Source organism: Esox lucius, chromosome 14, assembly GCF_011004845.1.
Source record: "Esox lucius isolate fEsoLuc1 chromosome 14, fEsoLuc1.pri, whole genome shotgun sequence".
Lineage (NCBI taxonomy): Eukaryota > Metazoa > Chordata > Actinopteri > Esociformes > Esocidae > Esox > Esox lucius.
The window spans coordinates 36888302-36907926 of NC_047582.1; the positions used below are offsets into that span (position 1 = coordinate 36888302).

General features: G+C 42.2%; 1 protein-coding gene across 3 annotated transcripts in view; it reads right to left on the reverse strand.

The window, feature by feature from the left end:
* Window positions 1-19625, reverse strand: part of ptpro (protein tyrosine phosphatase receptor type O) — a 57604-nt gene that overhangs the window by 30469 nt on the left and 7510 nt on the right. For all 3 annotated transcript variants that reach the window (XR_004576793.1, XM_029125226.2, XM_029125225.2), the window contains exons 2-12: window positions 10612-10885; window positions 10288-10443; window positions 8630-8782; window positions 7232-7747; window positions 6574-6735; window positions 6115-6311; window positions 5512-5632; window positions 3899-4092; window positions 3372-3483; window positions 2597-2760; window positions 296-416 (exon numbers count right to left, since the gene is read on the reverse strand). Coding sequence is in view for 2 of the 3 variants with exons in the window: in XM_029125226.2 (XP_028981059.2) it covers window positions 296-416; window positions 2597-2760; window positions 3372-3483; window positions 3899-4092; window positions 5512-5632; window positions 6115-6311; window positions 6574-6735; window positions 7232-7747; window positions 8630-8782; window positions 10288-10443; window positions 10612-10885 (2170 nt within the window). In the remaining variant the exon portion in view is untranslated. The remainder of the gene's footprint in view (window positions 1-295; window positions 417-2596; window positions 2761-3371; window positions 3484-3898; window positions 4093-5511; window positions 5633-6114; window positions 6312-6573; window positions 6736-7231; window positions 7748-8629; window positions 8783-10287; window positions 10444-10611; window positions 10886-19625) is intronic.

A 19625-nucleotide genomic window follows, 5' to 3' on the forward strand; every position in this document is an offset into this window, starting at 1 on the left:
TAATGTAAGGGACAGAACTAACCCAGTTTAAAAATGTGTGACAGAACTAATCCAGTTTAATAATGTAAGGGACAGAACTAACCCTGTTGAATTATGTAAGGGACAGAACTAACCCAGTTGAATTATGTGTGACAGAACTAACCCAGTTTAATTATGTGTGACAGAACTAACCCAGTTTAATAATGTAAGGGACAGAACTAACCCAGTTGAATTATGTAAGGGACAGAACTAACCCAGTTGAATTATGTAAGGGACAGAATTAACCCAGTTGAATTATGTAAGGGACAGAACTAACCCAGTTTAATTATGTAAGGGACAGATGAATTGTGTTTTCCTTCAGTGCAGGCCGTGACGGTCAGGTTGTAGATGTCTCCCGGAGGCAGTGCCAGGCTGGCCCGCATCACATTACGAGTCACCTGCAGGTCCACAGGGAGGAAACACACACCATTAGAATACACTCCACCGCTAGGACAATACCAGATACATACTCCACCGCTAGGACAATACCAAATACACACTCCACCGCTAGGACAATACCAAATACACACTCCACCGCTAGGACAATACCAAATACACACTCCACCGCTAGGACAATACCAAATACACATTCCACTGCTAGGACAATACCAAATACACCCTCCACCGCTAGGACAATACCAGATACATACTCCACCGCTAGGACAATACCAAATACACACTCCAACGCTAGGACAATACCAAATACACACTCCACCGCTAGGACAATACCAAATACACATTCCACCGCTAGGACAATACCAAATACACACTCCACCGCTAGGACAATACCAGATACATACTCCACCGCTAGGACAATACCAGATACACATTCCACCGCTAGGACAATACCAAATACACACTCCACCGCTAGGACAATACCAAATACACAACCCACCGCTAGGACAATACCAAATACACACTCCACCGCTAGTACAATACCAAATACACAATCCACCGCTAGGACAATACCAAATACACACTCCACTGCTAGGACAATACCAAATACACACTCCACCGCTAGGACAATACCAAATACACACTCCAACGCTAGGACAATACCAAATACACACTCCAACGCTAGGACAATACCAAATACACATTCCACCGCTAGGACAATACCAAATACACACTCCACCGCTAGGACAATACCAAATACACACTCCAACGCTAGGACAATACCAAATACACACTCCAACGCTAGGACAATACCAAATACACATTCCACCGCTAGGACAATACCAAATACACACTCCACCGCTAGGACAATACCAGATACATACTCCACCGCTAGGACAATACCAGATACACATTCCACCGCTAGGACAATACCAAATACACACTCCACCGCTAGGACAATACCAAATACACAACCCACCGCTAGGACAATACCAAATACACACTCCACCGCTAGGACAATACCAAATACACATTCCACCGCTAGGACAATACCAAATACACACTCCACCGCTAGGACAACACCAAATACACACTCCACCGCTAGGACAATACCAAATACACACTCCACCGCTAGGACAATACCAAATACACACTCCACCGCTAGGACAATACCAAATACACACTCCACCGCTAGGACAATACCAGAAACACACTCCACCGGTAGGACAATACCAAATACACACTCCACCGCTAGGACAATACCAAATACACACTCCACCGCTAGGACAATACCAGAAACACACTCCACCGGTAGGACAATACCAAATACACACTCCACCGCTAGGACAATACCAAATACACACTCCACCGCTAGGACAATACCAGATACATACTCCACCGCTAGGACAATACCAGATACACATTCCACCGCTAGGACAATACCAAATACACACTCCACCGCTAGGACAATACCAAATACACAACCCACCGCTAGGACAATACCAAATACACACTCCACCGCTAGGACAATACCAAATACACACTCCACCGCTAGGACAATACCAAATACACAATCCACCGCTAGGACAATACCAAATACACACTCCACCGCTAGGACAATACCAAATACACACTCCACCGCTAGGACAATACCAAATACACACTCCACCACTAGGACAATACCAAATACACACTCCACCGCTAGGACAATACCAAATACACACTCCAACGCTAGGACAATACCAAATACACACTCCACCGCTAGGACAATACCAGATACACACTCTGACAGGGGCTGGTCTTCACACTGGCCTGTCTACCTCGGGGACCTCATTGCTGCTATTTCTGCATCCCTGTTGCACATGCTACTCTACTCCTTCATTTTGCCTCGATTGCACATCTAGAATGCCATTTAGAATTGTCATTTTTACTCAGACTATACTCAATTCTTGTACATTGTCTGCTCTCATCTATTTGCCTTAATTGCACATTTAGTATCACCATTTGTACTGCATTTGCTTTCATTGCACATCTATACATTATACTTGTAATATACTAATATATTTTCTGCCCTCTTCTATTTGCACTCCTGGTTCGATGCTAACTGCATTTCGTTATACTGTACATGTACTGTTCAATGAGAAAGTTTAATCTAATCTAAACGGGTTGCTGAGGCACTCACATCAGTAGAGTAGCTTCTCCTGGAGCCCTTCCTGCTCTGAGCATTGACCTGCCAGTGTAGCATCCTGGAGTGGGACATGTCTATGAAGAGCTCTCCATAGGTCCAGCGAATGTACAAAGTCCCATGGCTGTATTCTACTGAGGAGATGTGTGGGGCTTCTGGAGCTGGCAGAGAAAGAGAGAGGAAAATGTATTAATTCAAAGTATTTCTCAGGTTCTTCATGATGTTGGACTTCAAGACAAAAACCTTTCATGATGTTGGACTTCAAGACAAAGACCCGTCATGGCTAAAGCCCTTTGATAGGCAGGTTATTGGCTAAAACAGTTTGACAAGCAGACAATTTATTGGCAAAACAGTTCATGATGTTGGACTTCAGGACAAAGACCCTTCATGATGTTGGACTTCAGGACAAAGACCCTTCATGATGTTGGACTTCAGGACAAAGACCCTTCATGATGTGGGACTTTAGGACAAAGACCCTTCATGATGTTGGACTTCAAGACAAAGACCCTTCATGATGTGGGACTTCAAGACAAAGACCCTTCATGATGTTGGACTTCAGGACAAAGACCCTTCATGATGTGGGACTTCAAGACAAAGACCCTTCATGATGTGGGACTTCAAGACAAAGACCCTTCATGATGTTGGACTTCAGGACAAAGACCCTTCATGATGTGGGACTTCAGGACAAACTGTGTGAAAGTTTGTGAATGTGCGTTTGTGTAAATGTGTCTGTGTGTATGTGTGAACATGTGTGTGTGTTCGTAGTTAGTACCTGTGATAAAGCTGACCGTTGAACTGTCACAACAGCTGAGTGGGGGATCGCCCCAGGTCACCATGGAAACACGGAAGTTGTAGAACCAGGCAGGCAACAGATCTGTTACTCTCTGGAGGGAAAGGGTCAATCAGAGCTACTATCAAATAGTTTAACTGCTACAACACACCGTCATGGCAGACAGACAGGTTACTGGCTAAAACAGTTTGACAGGCAGACAGGTTACTGGCTAAAACAGTTTGACAGGCAGACAGGTTACTGGCTAAAACAGTTTGACAGGCAGACAGGTTACTGGCTAAAACAGTTTGACAGGCAGACAGGTTATTGGCTAAAACAGTTTGACAGGCAGACAGGTTACTGGCTAAAACAGTTTGACAGGCAGACAGGTTACTGGCTAAAACAGTTTGACAGGCAGACAGGTTATTGGCTGTAAAGTTTAAAGACATTGGGCAGACCAATCAGCGTATTTTTAAGGCACAGACCCAATAACCAACTGGCTGAGTAAGAGTAAAGGCGGGACTAGTTACCACGGATGCGATTACAGAGGCTGTAGCAGCAATCTCATAGTAGGTGGTCCACTCAGAGGCCAGCGTGACAGGGTTGAAGAAGAACGTCTGCAGAACATACTTCCTGAAGGCAACGTGGTATGGCCTCTGCCACGACAGGATGACTGCCGTCGGGCTCAGAGAATATACCACCAGCTCCCGTACCCCTGTTGGCTCTGACAAAGACAGCCAATCCGACAAGACAAGACAATCAGTAATGAAAACAGATAGAAAGGAGGGACTACAAGCGCAGCCAATCACAGCTGTTTCAGGACAGGCACACAGTGATTTGACAACACTCTATTGCCTCTTGCCATGATTACAGGTTCCAGACCAGTTCTACAGGGTCTAACAGACAGCCATGATTACAGGTTCCAGACCAGTACTACAGGGTCTAACAGACAGCCATGATTACAGGTTCCAGACCAGTTCTACAGGGTCTAACAGACAGCCATGATTACAGGTTCAAGACCAGTTCTACAGGGTCTAACAGACAGCCATGATTACAGGTTCCAGACCAGTACTACAGGGTCTAACAGACAGCCATGATTACAGGTTCTAGACCAGTGTCAGAGGGAATAGCGGGTGTAATGTTTAATTAATTTAATAAAATGTACTTTACAAAGCTTTCATGCTTCACAGATGTCCAGCCTAAACCCCCAAAAAGCCAAAGAGGAGCCCAGCTAATCCTAACACATCCTAAATAACACATCCTAACCTTGGCCCATACTATCTTTAACCCACCTAACCCAACCAAACCAATCCTAACCTAGGCCCATGCCATCTTTAACCCACCCTAACCCAACCAAACCCTAACCCATCCTAACATTGGCCCATGCTATCTTTAACCCACCCTAACCCAACCAAACCCTAACCCATCCTAACATTGGCCCATGCTATCTTTAACCCACCCTAACCATAACCCAACCAAACCCTAACCCATCCTAACATTGGCCCATGCTATCTTTAACCCACCCAAACCCTAACCCAACCAAACCCTAACCCATCCTAACATTGGCCCATGCTATCTTTAACCCACCCTAACCCTAACCCAACCAAACCCTAACCCATCCTAACATTGGCCCATGCTATCTTTAACCCACCCTAACCCTAACCCAACCAAACCCTAACCCATCCTAACATTGGCCCATGCTATCTTTAACCCACCCTAACCCTAACCCAACCAAACCCTAACCCATCCTAACATTGGCCCATGCTATCTTTAACCCACCCTAACCCTAACCCAACCAAACCCTAACCCATCCTAACATTGGCCCATGCTATCTTTAACCCACCCTAACCCTAACCCAACCAAACCCTAACCCATCCTAACATTGGCCCATGCTATCTTTAACCCACCCTAACCCAACCAAACCCTAACCCATCCTAACATTGGCCCATGCTATCTTTAACCCACCCTAACCCTAACCCAACCGAACCCTAACCCATCCTAACATTGGCCCATGCTATCTTTAACCCACCCTAACCCTAACCCAACCAAACCCTAACCCATCCTAACATTGGCCCATGCTATCTTTAATCCACCCCAACCCTAACCCATCCAAACCCTAACCAGTCTTCTTGCAGAGACTCACCGATGTCTATGATGACAGGTTCTGACGGGGGGCTGATGAGTGGCCCGTTAGTATGGTACACCAGAACTCTGTACTGGGCCCCAGGAGTTAGGTTTGATAGGATGTCAGTGGTCGTGTTCTCCTAGAACCAATTACAGGACATGATAGGGACTAGCTAGATTAGCTGTAAAAAAATGCTTTAAAGCCCTTTCTGATGAATGTATCTTTGTACAATTCTCAATGTTACAAGCTACAGTACAGTTTTGTCTGAAAATCTGACACTGTGCTACAGGAAAATGTAGTTAAACATTCTTGCTATGAAAGGAAAATGTACTTGAAACATTCTGTCTATGTTGAAATATTCTGGCTATGACAGGTATTTGTAGTTTAAATATTCTGGCTATGACATGCATATATAGTTGAAAGATACTGGCTATGACAGGCATTTATAGTTGAAATATTTTTACCTATGACAGGTATTTGTAGTTGAAATTGTCTTACTATGACAGGTATTTATACTAGAAATATTCTGGCTATGACAGGTAAATGTAGTTGAAATATTCTGGCTTTGACAGGTATTTATACTGAAAATATTCTGGATATGACAGGTATATGTAAAGTCACCTCATTGCAGTATGTGTTCTCCATGCGCTGGCTGAGGCTTGGACGGTGGCAGGTGAGGGACAGCACAGACACCAGGCTACCATTGTGGCTCTCAGAGGACTGGGCCCAGGTCACCGCTGCAGTACTGGATCCCAGCAGCCTGATACTGACCCCCCGGGGGCGTTCCTGGGGCTGGTCCAATACCTCTCCAGTAGGACCTGGGACATGAATCATTCACTGGTTGACAGTATAATTTTTTTGGACATTTAAAACACAATGCACTGACATAGGTTTTTCTTGTAAATAGTACGTAACATACTGACATAGAATGTTATTCCTGTATAGGTAGTACCTATCTTACTGATGTAGATGATTATTCCTGTATAGGTAGTACCTACCTTACTGATGTAGAAGGCTATTCCAGTAAAAGTAGTACCAACATTTCTGATATAAGTTTATTTGTGTATATGCAGCACTTACTGAGGTAGAAGGTTATCCCTGTTTTAGTAGTACTCTCTCTGGCCTCACAATCTCCTGTGGAGCTCAGTGTGGTGACCTGGACTCTGTAAATACCAGACTCTGTCAGCTCTGTGAAAAACTCATGGGTGTTCTCATCCACTGTGGCTGTTTCTGTAATGTTACCTAGGGGAGGAATGCCATGGGAGGAAAAGGTTAGATATCAAGTGAAGGGACACAGATGCCAACTTCATCTGTGGAGTAGATTTTATAATAAAGAATTCTGAAGATAACTTAACAACACATTTTTTTCAAAATACTTTCTTAGAGCCCTATCGTACACTAGTTATAACCACCTGTAGTACACTAGTTATAACCACCTAGAGTAAACTTGCTATTACCACCTGTTTGACACTAGTTATAATCACCTATAGTAAACTAGTTATAACAACCTGTAGTACACTATTTATAATCACCTGTAGTAAACTACCTATAACCACCTGTAGTAAACGAGTTATTACCACTTGTAGTAAACTAGTTATAAACACCTGTAGTAACCTAGTTATTACCACCTGTAGTAACCTAGTTATTACCACCTGTAGTACACTAGTTATTACCACCTGTAGTACACTAGTTATACCCAGAGCCCTATGAATAAGTGCACTAAACAGGGCCGTCTTACCTTCCCTGTAGATGTAGATGTTGAATCCATCATAGGTGGTTGGGGCTCGGGGGGGCAGCCAGCGTAGCTCCAACAGAACGGGAGGCAGACGAGGGGGGTTGACGGAGGTCTCTGGGGGCAGACCCATGGCTGATCCTTGGTCATTGGTGTCCTCATACTCGGAAACCACCGCATTCACAAACTCCTCTTCCCCATTCCGAGGGGAGGGGCCAGTGGGTTCTGGCCAATAGGGCACTGTTGTGATGTCTTCTTCAGTGGTGTTGAAGTTAGTGGTGGAGTAGTCATCAGAGCTGTTGTTCCTCTGGGGGGCAGTGCTATATGGGACCTGTGTGGCCAGTCCCACCACCTGTTCTGACAACACTTCTTGTATTTCCTGGTTCACCTGCACGACCTGTTCTTCGATCAGGGGGACGTCCCTTGCCCACCGGGATTGAGGGTTTTCCTGGGTGGCCCCTGGCTTGGCCCTCTGGCTGAGAGGGATGATCTTATGGGAGATATTGAGGGGTGGGTTGGGCACTGCAGCAAAACCAAAATGTATTGGATTAGTTTGGCACCTCCATATTCATGTTAACAGACTGGTTGTGTTTGAACAGTGTCCTGGTTTTGCTCCCTTGTCAAGCGGTATTCAGACCCAACCCAGAAAACCCAATAGTTGTTCAATTGTTGTTTTAGTGTATCTGGGTTAAGCCTTTGTCTGAGGACATTTTTCATTTGTTTCTAATTCACCCTGTAGGCTATGCTTAAGAGGTTGGTCTATATCATGTATAATCTGCCCCTGTAGAGCAGAATTATTGATCATGTTACCCAACTTGTTCTATGCATAAGTGAATAATTCAACCAAAAACTTAAACAACAGGTAGTTAACAATATTGCCCACACATCTCAGCTACACAGGAGAAATCATAGTTGTTCAATTGTTGGTTAAATTACTGTCTTAAACACTAAACCAACAATTAAACAACTATTGTTTGTCCTGTGTTTCTGCAATGTCAATGTTATCTAGTCAGTTACCTGCCTGTGTTGACCGGGGCTTGTTGGTGATGTAGTTAATTACCTGTCCTGTGTTGTCAGGGCTTATGGGTAATGTAGTTAGTTACCTGCCTGTGTTGACCGGGGCTTGTTGGTGATGTAATTAATTACCTGTCCTGTGTTGTCAGGGCTTATGGGTAATGTAGTTAGTTACCTGCCTGTGTTGACCGGGGCTTGTTGGTGATGTAATTAATTACCTGTCCTGTGTTGTCAGGGCTTATGGGTAATGTAGTTAGTTACCTGCCTGTGTTGACCGGGGCTTGTTGGTGATGTAGTTAATTACCTGTCCTGTGTTGTCAGGGCTTATGGGTAATGTAGTTAGTTACCTGCCTGTGTTGACCGGGGCTTATGGGTAATGTAGTTAGTTACCTGTCCTGTGTTGTCTTGGCTCGTGGGTGAGGTCACTGCGTCGGACCAGGGTGGTTCTGTTGACTGAAGCTTCAGAGATCAGCTGGAAAGAGATGTTGCTGTAACATGTTCCAGGAAGCCAGTGTTTAAACACTGTCTTCCCTTTGTAGAAATCTAGAATACAAAAAAAGTTGTCTTAATACAGATGAATTTAAATCACATAATTTGCCTTTTTAAATTTGGTAACCAAAACACAAAAGTTCTCTTTACAGGATTTGGATACATAAAAATCCAAATATAGAACACACGTTTTAATACTTGCACCAGTTTGAAAAAGGTTGTTAAAACTAGGTCAATTGTAGCTACCTTTGCAAAGCTTGTGTACCTTCCCACACCAGGATAGTCTGCTGTAACAGTCCCTCAAATGTTTTGGGCTGAACAGCAAATGTTGGCTGAAATATTCGAGAACTTTGTGCATTTTTACAGGGAATACAACTAAACATACACTACCTTTAGCCACCATTCATTTTATTTTATCTTTAAGCATATAAACCGCATGAGGTTTTTACCATTGGTTATTATTATTCTTCTTCCAGTGTTTTTCTGTACTTTTTAGCAAATTCTTGTAAGATAAAAATGCCCAAAGAAGCCCAAACTGGCATCACAGTAAAGGCCCAAAGAGGCCCAGACTTACATCAGAGTAAAGGCCCAAAGAGACCCAAACTGGTCTCATAGTAAAGTCCCAAAGAGGCCCAAACTGGCATCATAGTAAAGACCCACAGAGGCCCAAACTGGCATCATAGTAAAGACCGAAAGAGGCCCAAACTGGCATCATAATAAAGGCCCAAAGAGGCCCAAACTGGCATCATGGTGGTGCTGTAACAAGCTCTAAACTGGCCAACTCTGCAAGCATGCCACACAAACCCCATGTGTATGACTGGTATAATTGAGGTGTATAATTGGTATAATTCATGTGTATAACTGGTGTAATTCAGGTGTATAACTGATATAATTGAGGTGTAAAACTGGTATAACTGAGGTATATAACTGGTGTAATTCAGGTGTATATCTGATATAATTCAGGTGTATAACTGGTATATTTCACGTGTATAACTGGTGTAATTCAGGTGTATAACTGGTATAATTGAGGTGTATAACTGGTATAACTGAGGTATATAACTGGTGTAATTCAGGTGTATAACTGGTGTAATTCAGGTGTATAACTGGTATAACTGAGGTGTATAACTGATATAATTAATGTGTATAACTGGTGTAATTCAGGTGTATAACTGGTATAACTGAGGTGTATAACTGATATAATTAATGTGTATAACTGGTGTAATTCAGGTGTATAACTGGTATAACTGAGGTGTATAACTGATATAATTAATGTGTATAACTGGTGTAATTCAGGTGTATAACTGGTATAACTGATGTGAATAACTGATATAATTAATGTGTATAACTGGTGTAATTCAGGTGTATAACTGGTATAACTGATGTGAATAACTGATATAATTAATGTGTATAACTGGTGTAATTCAGGTGTATAACTGGTATAACTGATGTGATTAGCTAATTAAAATTGTATTGTGCCTGTCCCAAACTTAAAAGGTAATCCAACCGAATGATTCTGGAAAGAGACCTGGATCTTCAGTCTGTCCAGCCAGAGGCCTTACCTTTATAGAGCATGTATCTCTGCTCCCGACCCTCTGCATAGCTGATGTTGACCCGACTGAACACATTGTTTTCTGGGGAGCTTATCTCAAACACCACCCCTGTTTCTGGAGCCTCCTGGTAGTCTGATATTACCACGTTGTCCACTGGACGCGGTTCTATATGAGGGAAGACAAAACCAGACAGCCATACTGTATCTGTGAGCGACTGGGACCAACAGAGATCGACAGAAGGAAGACACAGACACACCAAAGACATGTTTGTGACCACCTGGTCACAAACACAGACCAGGTGGCCTGAAACAACCACTAACATGCTGTTCTTACTGGTGAGCAGAACCACGGTGTGGATGGGCTTGGACCAGCTCTTCCCCTGGCGGAGCAGCAGACTGACGGTGTAGCAGAGTCCGTGGTGGGAGGAGTTGAAGACCAGCGGACTGGCTGTGGGGTCAGACTGGTTCAGGAATGGCAGTAGGTGTGTTCGTGGTTCCCCCATGACCCGGGTAGCGTACCCCGTCACATTCTCTCGCAGGTCAGAAGGCTCCAGGGTAGCAATGATCCAGTCCCCATCCTTAACAGACACCCGGAAACAGAGAGCGGTCTGACAGAGGGAGGAAAGTGGGAGATGGAAAGAGAGAGAGAGGAAAAGAGGGAAAGGAAAGAGGGAGAGAGATTTAGTGGATTTGTTGGATGGATGAAAATGCTAGTAAGAAAAGGAGCCATGACTTGACTTCCTTAACTGCTTCTGTACCAGTTTGACCAGGTTCCTCCGGTTCCATAGTAAACATGATGCATCTTGTCTGAGGCAGATGATGACAGGGGCCTGGGGAATAAGTCAATATTGCTAGTGTTCCAGTACTTCAACCACTTTAGGACATTGACTCCCATTCTTCTGGCCTGGAGCCAAATCCTGCCCTTAAACAGGATTTGCTTCAGTCAGATACCTTTTACAGTGTCCACAATGTGTTCCCATAACTGCTCCAGGGCAGTCAGTCCACACGGACCACAAAACACAATACTTCTTCATGTCATCTAGTCAGACCACTGCAGCCAGAGGATGGAGGTGATCCTGAAGGGGCTCTACCCCCTCCGGCCCAATCCACCCCCTCATTCCACCCCCATTCCTTCCTGCCACCCCCCTCCACCCAAGGCTAACACCCTCTATTATCCTGCTGCCCCCTCCTGCTCCGTGCCGACCCCCTCCTGCCCCCCGCGATGACCCCCTCCTGCCCCGTGCCGACCCCCTGCCCCCCCATGCCGAACCCTGCTAATCCTCCCCAAAGCAGAGATGACCTTGCTGCCCCAACCAGGCGATGTGCTGACATGTTAATGTCTGACGGGCTGGTCTGCTGCTAGGTCGGCCCACAACATCTTCCCTCCTGTAGACAAGATCACCATGGCAACACATGGCCGTTGCCATGATTGGTCTGAAGAACCAGGCTGGTAGATAAAACATCAGCAGTCTGTGTATGTGTGTGTCTGTGTGTATGTTCCTACACTGTAGTTTATAGCAACTTGATCTGGTATGTCAGTCTGGTGGTTTGTGTGAAATAGTCCTTAATAACAGCATTTCAACCCGGAGGTGTTTTTCAAGCTGAGAAATAAACCACATAATGTCTACAACTGTTGTTGTTCCATTATCCAGAATATACAGTGTGTTCCCATCATCTGGAACTGTTTTAGAAAATCTTTATTTTTGTCTTCACTATCAAGGCCTAAGTCTGTCAGACTTGTGTATAGATGATTTTCTTGCTGTTGTAGGCCTCTCTGGTTGGAGAAAGAAGCACCAGATTATCTGTAAACAGTAAAAATGTATTTCCGACACCAATAGGGTGAGGCAAGGAGCTTCAGACTTTACCAGAGCTCTTAATTTTCTCTTTCCTCCTCTATCTCCTCGCTCCAGGATCGCAGCGACACATTGCTTCAGTGTGACACATTACTCCAGTGTGACACATTGCTCCAGTGTGACACATTGCTCCAGTGTGACAAATTGCTCCAGTGTTGATTAGATGATAGATGTAGGTCAGAGTCCTTCAGGACTCATTCTGTGGAGGTTTTCATCTAACACAGAGGAGAGGATCATTTCACACACAATTGTACTGCATGTGTCTGTGAAGCTAAGCAGCGTCGGTCCTGGATTAGAGACCAGATGGTACTGGTGCTGGATGGGAGACCAGATGTTACTGGTCCTGGATGGGAAACCCGATGGTACTGGTCTTTGATATGAAATCAGATGGTACTGGTACTGGATGGGACACCAGATGGTACTGGTACTGGATTCGAAACCAGATGGTACTGGTACTGGATGGGACCACCAGCCGGCATGAAAGTCAACTGAACAACTTGCCTTCTGCTGACTAACATAAGTCATTACCTATTTCTATATGCAACCCCATTTCCCAAAAAGTGGGAACACTGGGTTTAAGCCCGATATTTAATAGAAACTAGTACAAAGACAACATAACAAATGTTGAAACTGAGACATTTTATGGTTTCTTGAAAAAGACATGCCCAAAAATATATGTAATGCTAACAACTAAACCTGGTGGAACATCTCACAATTAGGTCAGTTGGCAACAGATCAGTAACATGAATGGGTTTAAAAAGATCATCCCAGGGAGGATGAGTCTGTCAGAAGTGAGGATGGGGTTTACTACTCTGGGAAAGACTGGACGGCAATTAGCCGTTTCTCAATGTACAATTGCAGAAATTATGGGGAACTCATCATCTATGGTACATAATATCATAAAAAGGGACAAGGCCCATAACCAGTACTGCATTCCCATTATCTCCGGGCCCTCAGACGGCACTACATTAAAAACAGACATGATATTGTAGTAAAAATCACTGCATGGGCTCAGGCACACTTCCGAAAACTATTGTCTCTGAATACAGTCCATTGCTGCATCTACAAATGCAAGTTAAAACTCCACCATGCCAAGAAGAAACCAGATATAAACAAGACCCAGAAACGCTGACACCTTCTCTGGGCCCGAGCTCATTTAAGGCGGACTGAGGCAAATTAGAAATCTGCCCTGTGGTCTGACTAATAAAAATTTGAAATTAAATTTGTGAATCATACACACTGTGTCTTTTGGGCTAAAGAGGAGAGGAAATGCCTGCAGTCCAGACCGGTCACCCGTTGAAAACATTTGGCGCATAATGAAACAAAAAATACAACAAAGGAGACCCTGAAATGTTTAGCAGCTATAATCCTATATCAAGTGTGACAGGGTCGGTTTGAGCTGGAGCTCCCAACCCAGCCATAGCACAAGGCAGCAAGCAAGTGCGGGGCAATCAGACAGAACCAGGGCCACCTGGGGGAGCAATTATCTGTCTCCTTCACCCATATACAACAGGTGTCCTTAACGAAGGGATGAGAGACGAACCACCGGATTGAGGCTGGAAAAGAGAGGAGAGAAGAAAGACACCGGAGGACGAGCCAGATTGCATGTTTTAATTTGTTTGTGACCAGGGCCGTGCAGTTGGACAGAGGAGTCCATTTGAGTTCTGTTGTTTGTTTTCTTTGTTTTTTTTGTTTCAACCGGGATCAGTGACCACCTGGTGGCCGGACCCAAATAAAAAAATACAGGGAATAATTGCCAACTGAATCCCCGTATTTTTCCACCTGTCCTGCCTGGTTGTTGGTGAATGGCAGAACCAACCCCCCCCTCTCATTCACACAAGCAAGAATGTTTCACTTTCAAACTACAGCAGTTGGTCTCCTCAGATCCCAAACACTTACAGAGTACTGTTGAAAGAAGAGGTAATGCAACACTGTAGTAAACATGTCCCTGTCCCAAAATATTTGAAACATGTTGCTGGCATCAAATTCAAAATGGGCATGTATATTTCCAGTAACAATAACATTTCTCAGTGTTAACATTTGATGTTGTCTTTGTACTGTTTTCAATTAAATATAGGGATACATGATTTGCACATCATTGCATTCTGTTTTTATTTTATATTCATTATTTTTGGAAACTGGGTTGTAGAAAGCAAATGTGCAGTTTTCTGACAAGTTAATCTACTTGCACCTTAAACTTGTACATTAAACTTGCCCTCATTGCACATTTAGAATTGCCATTGTACTTACATTTTTTAATTGTTACATAATGTACATGTCTACCTTGGGAACCTCATTGCTGCTATCCCTGCATTTCAGCTGCACATGCTACCCTACTCCTTCAATATACCTTGATTGCAAATTTTGAATGCCATTGAGAATTGCCGCTATCTATCTCACGTGTACAAACATTATTCTATACATTATATTATACATTATACTATACATTATATTATACATTATACTATACATTACATTATGCATTATACTATACATTATATTATACATTATACTATACATTATATTATACATTATACTATACATTATGCATTATACTGTACATTATATTATAAATCATACTATACATTATATTATGCATTATACTACACATTATATTATACATTATACTACACTTTATATTACACATTATACTATACATTATATTATGCATTATACTATACATTTTATTAATACCTGTGCATTTTCTGTACATTTGTACATTTTCCACCGCACAATATAGATTTGCCATATGTAATGCATTTGCAATAATTGCACATCTATACATTCCACATACATACAGTGGATATAGAAAGTCTACACACCCCTGTTAAAATGCCAGGTTTTTGTGATGTAAAAGAATGAGACAAAGATAAATCATTTCAAAACTTTTTCCACTTTTAATGTGACCTATAATGTGAACAATTCAAACTGAAATCTTCAAGGGGGAAAAAGGAAAAATAAAAACCTTACAATAACGTGGTTGCATAAGTGTGCACACCCACTTATAACTGGGAATGTGGCTGTATTAACCAATCACATTCAAACTCATGTTAAATAGAAGTTATTACACACCTGCCATCATATAAAGTGACTGATTAATCACATATCGAGTTCAGCTGTTCTAGTAGGATTTTCCTGACATTTTCTTAGTTGCATCTCAGAGCAAAAGCCATGGTCCGCAGAGAGCTTCCAAAGCATCAGAGGGATATCATTTTTGAAAGATATCAGTCAGGAGAAGGGTACAAAATAATTTCCAAAGCATTAGATATACCATGGAACACAGTGAAGACAGTCATCATCAAGTGGAGAAAATAAGGCACAACAGAGACATTACCTAGAACTGGACGTCCCTCCAAAATTGATGAAAAGAAAACTGGTCAAGGAGGCTTCCAAGAGGCCTAGAGCAACATTAAAGGAACTGCTGGAATTTCTGGCAAGTACTGGCTGTGTGCTACATGTGACCACAATCTCCTGTATTCTTCATATGAATGGGCTATGGGGTAGGGTGGCAAGACAGAAGCCTTTTCTTACAAAGAAAAACATCCAGGCCAGGCTGAAGTTAGCAAAAACAAAAGCATGTGGGAAAATGTGTTATGGTCTAATGAAACCAAGGTTGAACGTTTTGACCAAAATTCCAAAAGGTATGTTTGGTCGCAAAAACAACAATGCATTTCACCCAAAGAACACCATACCCACATTGAAGCATGGTGGTGGCAGCATCATGCTTTGGGGCTGTTTTTCTTCAGCTGGAACCGGAGCCTTAGTCAGGGTGGAGGGAATTATGAACAGTTCCAAATACCAGCCAATTTTGGCACAAAACCTTCAGGCGTCCATTAGAAAGCTGAAGATGAAGAGGAAGTTCACCTTTCAGCAAGACAACTACCCAAAGCACACATCCAAATCCACAAAGCCAGGCTTCACCAGAAGAAGACTAACGTTTTGGAATGGCCCAGCCAGAGCCCAGACATGAATCCAATTAAACATCTGTGGGGAGATCTGAAGAGGGCTGTGCACAGGAGATATCCTCGCAGTCGAACAGATTTGGAGCGCTTTTGCAAAGAAGAGTGGGCAAATATTGTCACTTCACGATGTGCCATGCTAATAGACTCCATCCCAAAAAGACTGAGTGCTGTAATAAAATCAAAAGGTACTTCAACAAAGTATTAGTTTAAGGGTGTACACACTTATGCAACCAGGTTATTGTTAGTTTTTAGATTTCAGTTTATCTCATTCTTTTACATGACAAGAACCTGACATTTTAACTGGGGTGTATAGACTTTTTATATCCACTGTATATTTAATACTTAGCATAATCAAGAGTAACCAGGCCCACATTTTAGATATTTAGATATATTTTTTTCAGAAGTTAACACAAGGGAAGAAGTTAACTTCAAGGGAAAAAGAAGACCGATTGAATGCAGTCTGTTACTCATAAACAGTCCGTTACTCTGGTCAACTGTGGGAGCAACAGCATATAACACAGTGTCATCTCCATAGAGGTACAGGTTTCAACCTTCAATGGATAAACAAATATCATTAATGTAAAGGAAAATAAGAAACAAGAAATCGAATGTAACCCCTTCAGTGAGAACACACTGAGATCTTTCATTTAATTTGTTTGAAAACCAGCCACAGGCTGTCTGATCTGGGCCTATTTTGACGAAATTTCTAAATTAGTAATAAGTGATCAACAGTTTGAAAGGCTATTGATGATCAATAAAAAGTGCTGCACATTGTTTCCTCCTCAAGGAAGAAGCAGACATGAAACATTCAAATTAAATAAAAAAACGACAATAAATACAATCATGACCACAGACAAAGACTACCAAATAATAATAATATATACTAATAATATATACTAATATATAATAACACATACTGTATATGTGTGCGTATAAAAAAAAAATATAAAATTTTACAGTGAACGAAATGCTTAAAATTTGTAAGTAACTGCCTGTTCGACAGACATTCCAACGAAGTTGTTCGCACTTAATTTGGTAGTTTACTGCAATTTATATGTGCCAGAATCGCCACTATACTCACAATATACAGCTCCGGAAAAAATTAAGAGACTACTGCACCTTTTTCTTTCCTTTCCATAAAAAGTTAAAAAGGAAAGTTTTGAGTGAGGAACAGAAGCGTTCAATTTGCAGTATTTTCTTAATTTTCACTCAAAACCTCACTTTATGAATTTTTTGGAAAGGAAAGAAAAAGGTGCAGTGGTCTCTTAAACTTTTCTGGAGCTGCATTTGAGTTGTACCACCCTCATTTTAAGTGATTCTCCTCCCCCTTATCAAGCAGCCTATCGTTCTAGGGCTGCCAGCTGGGCCACAAAGATGGTGCCAGTGCAGAGGAAGCCTTCCAGTACTTGACCAGGAGTTTCCGTCCTAACATACAGGCAGTCTGGGTCCAGTCTGGGGCTACTTTCAGCACGCTGCACTATCAGTCACACCCACTCTCTGCAGCCTGGATAGTGTCCAATGGACTCTATTTATAATTTTTAATTGAATCAGTCGTGTTCACAATTCCCTTGACCCTTGTTTCCCATTCCTAAGAATTCTTCACCCTTCAGTGTCTGTAAATGACATATTTACGTCAGTTTCCCATGTCAATTTAAGGGACAATACAGTGGAATCCAAGGCCATTAGGATCAATGACCCAGTCCAAAAATGATTCGGACCCTCCCTAGAGTGTCAGTACTGGATGGGGCTATTACAGAACAAGAAGAGTTTTGTCTCACGAGAAAAGAGTTCGCTAAACAAATGAAGATGACTGGTGAAAAGACCATCAGACTAGGGTATGTAATACTGTCACCAAAAACATTATATATGCAATATACAGTGTAAAAAAATATCAAATGAACATATTTAAGTCACTAAGAATATAAATATATGAACGTGAAAATGCTTGATCACTGAGAGCAGCAGAGCCCGTACAGCTGAAGGAAGTTGAGAGAGGGGATTGATGACATGGCGTCAAGGCAAGGATGGGGGGCAGAAACACGACAAGGCTGTAATATATAACATTACAAAGCTGTAATATATAACATGACAAGACTGTAATATATAACATGACAAGGCTGTAATATATAACATGACAAGGCTGTAATATATAACATGACAAGGCTGTAATATATAACAGCTCTGTTTCCTTTTTTATGCAAATCTATATTAACAAGAACATATCTCCCTCTGAGAGGGCCACAGTGTCACTGGACCCCCCTGTCTCAGCCCCAAGGTTTTACGCTGGTATTTTATTATTTGCTGGGGGAGTAGGGTCAGTTCTCCTTCTCCATTGTAGATTGTACATTGTACGTTGTTTGCTCCTTGGGGTTTCAGACTGGGTGTTTTGTAAAAACACTTTGTGACAACTGCTGATGTAAAAAGGGCTTTATGAATAATTTCGATAGATTGATTGAATAAATGTATTGTTTGTATTTTGGTTGCTATTAGGGAGGACATTGTAGTGTGAATTAGCTGCTCAATTGGACATGGACAACAAGGCAAATTTAACACTTTAATAGATTTTTTTCAAGTGTGAAGCCAGATATAATATAAAGTATATCAGAGGAGCGTCTGGTAGAGAGCAGGAGTTAGAGTACCACCTTTGCCTAATTCTCAACCAGGAAAACCCCTGATCAATTTAAATTGATCAATAGCTCACATCAAAAAGTGTTTATAAAATGATATAAACACTTTATAAAACAGTGTTTATAAAATTATACAAACACCTCCGAGTCAATCAAACTCTGAATCACATCAATGTGTATTGCACTCTTCTTACTAACTCAATCCTACCAGCTGCTACCACTCTGTGTCACCATGCAATTACACCACGAAGAGAAACATATTCATACTCTCCCTGTGGATGACTGGAATGTTTAGCTAGCTAAGTTTTGAAATGCTTAACAAATGTCAACATAACACCACGTCATCAGTCTTAATTAAAAAAGAGACCAGCTAGCTAACTTTTTCAGGAACTTAATTATTGTCACTTGGCCTTGGGTAGCAGATCGTTTCATCTGTACTCGTCTTTTTCCTGTAGCAAACAAATGTAATTAGTGAGCTTAAAATACACATAGTAGCTACAAATGCAAGCTACGAAATGTAACAATGGCAATTTGTTAAGTTGAGACATTTGACATTTTGTCTAATAGAATTTGCGTTTTCACCTGACAGGAGGCAGGCGATAGGGGAGTGTGAGCAAACAAAGTAACCATCTGCACTATTCTGACGATTACTGGCGTTACTTAGCAATGAGTAGTTGAGAGGCGTGGTTGACGCTCTGCCTCTGGGGCCAAGTTGGCTGTAGCTAGGAGATCACTGTGACTGACAGGTACATTCACCTGTTGCTGTCAGCGATTGAGGTAGTGTGTTATATTCAACAGAGTTAACAGGCTGAAAGTATTTTATCAACTTGTTCAATTGCAAGAAATTCACGCTTATATTTCCTGTTGCAAAACGTTTTTTTTTACAATTATAATAGTAGACACACT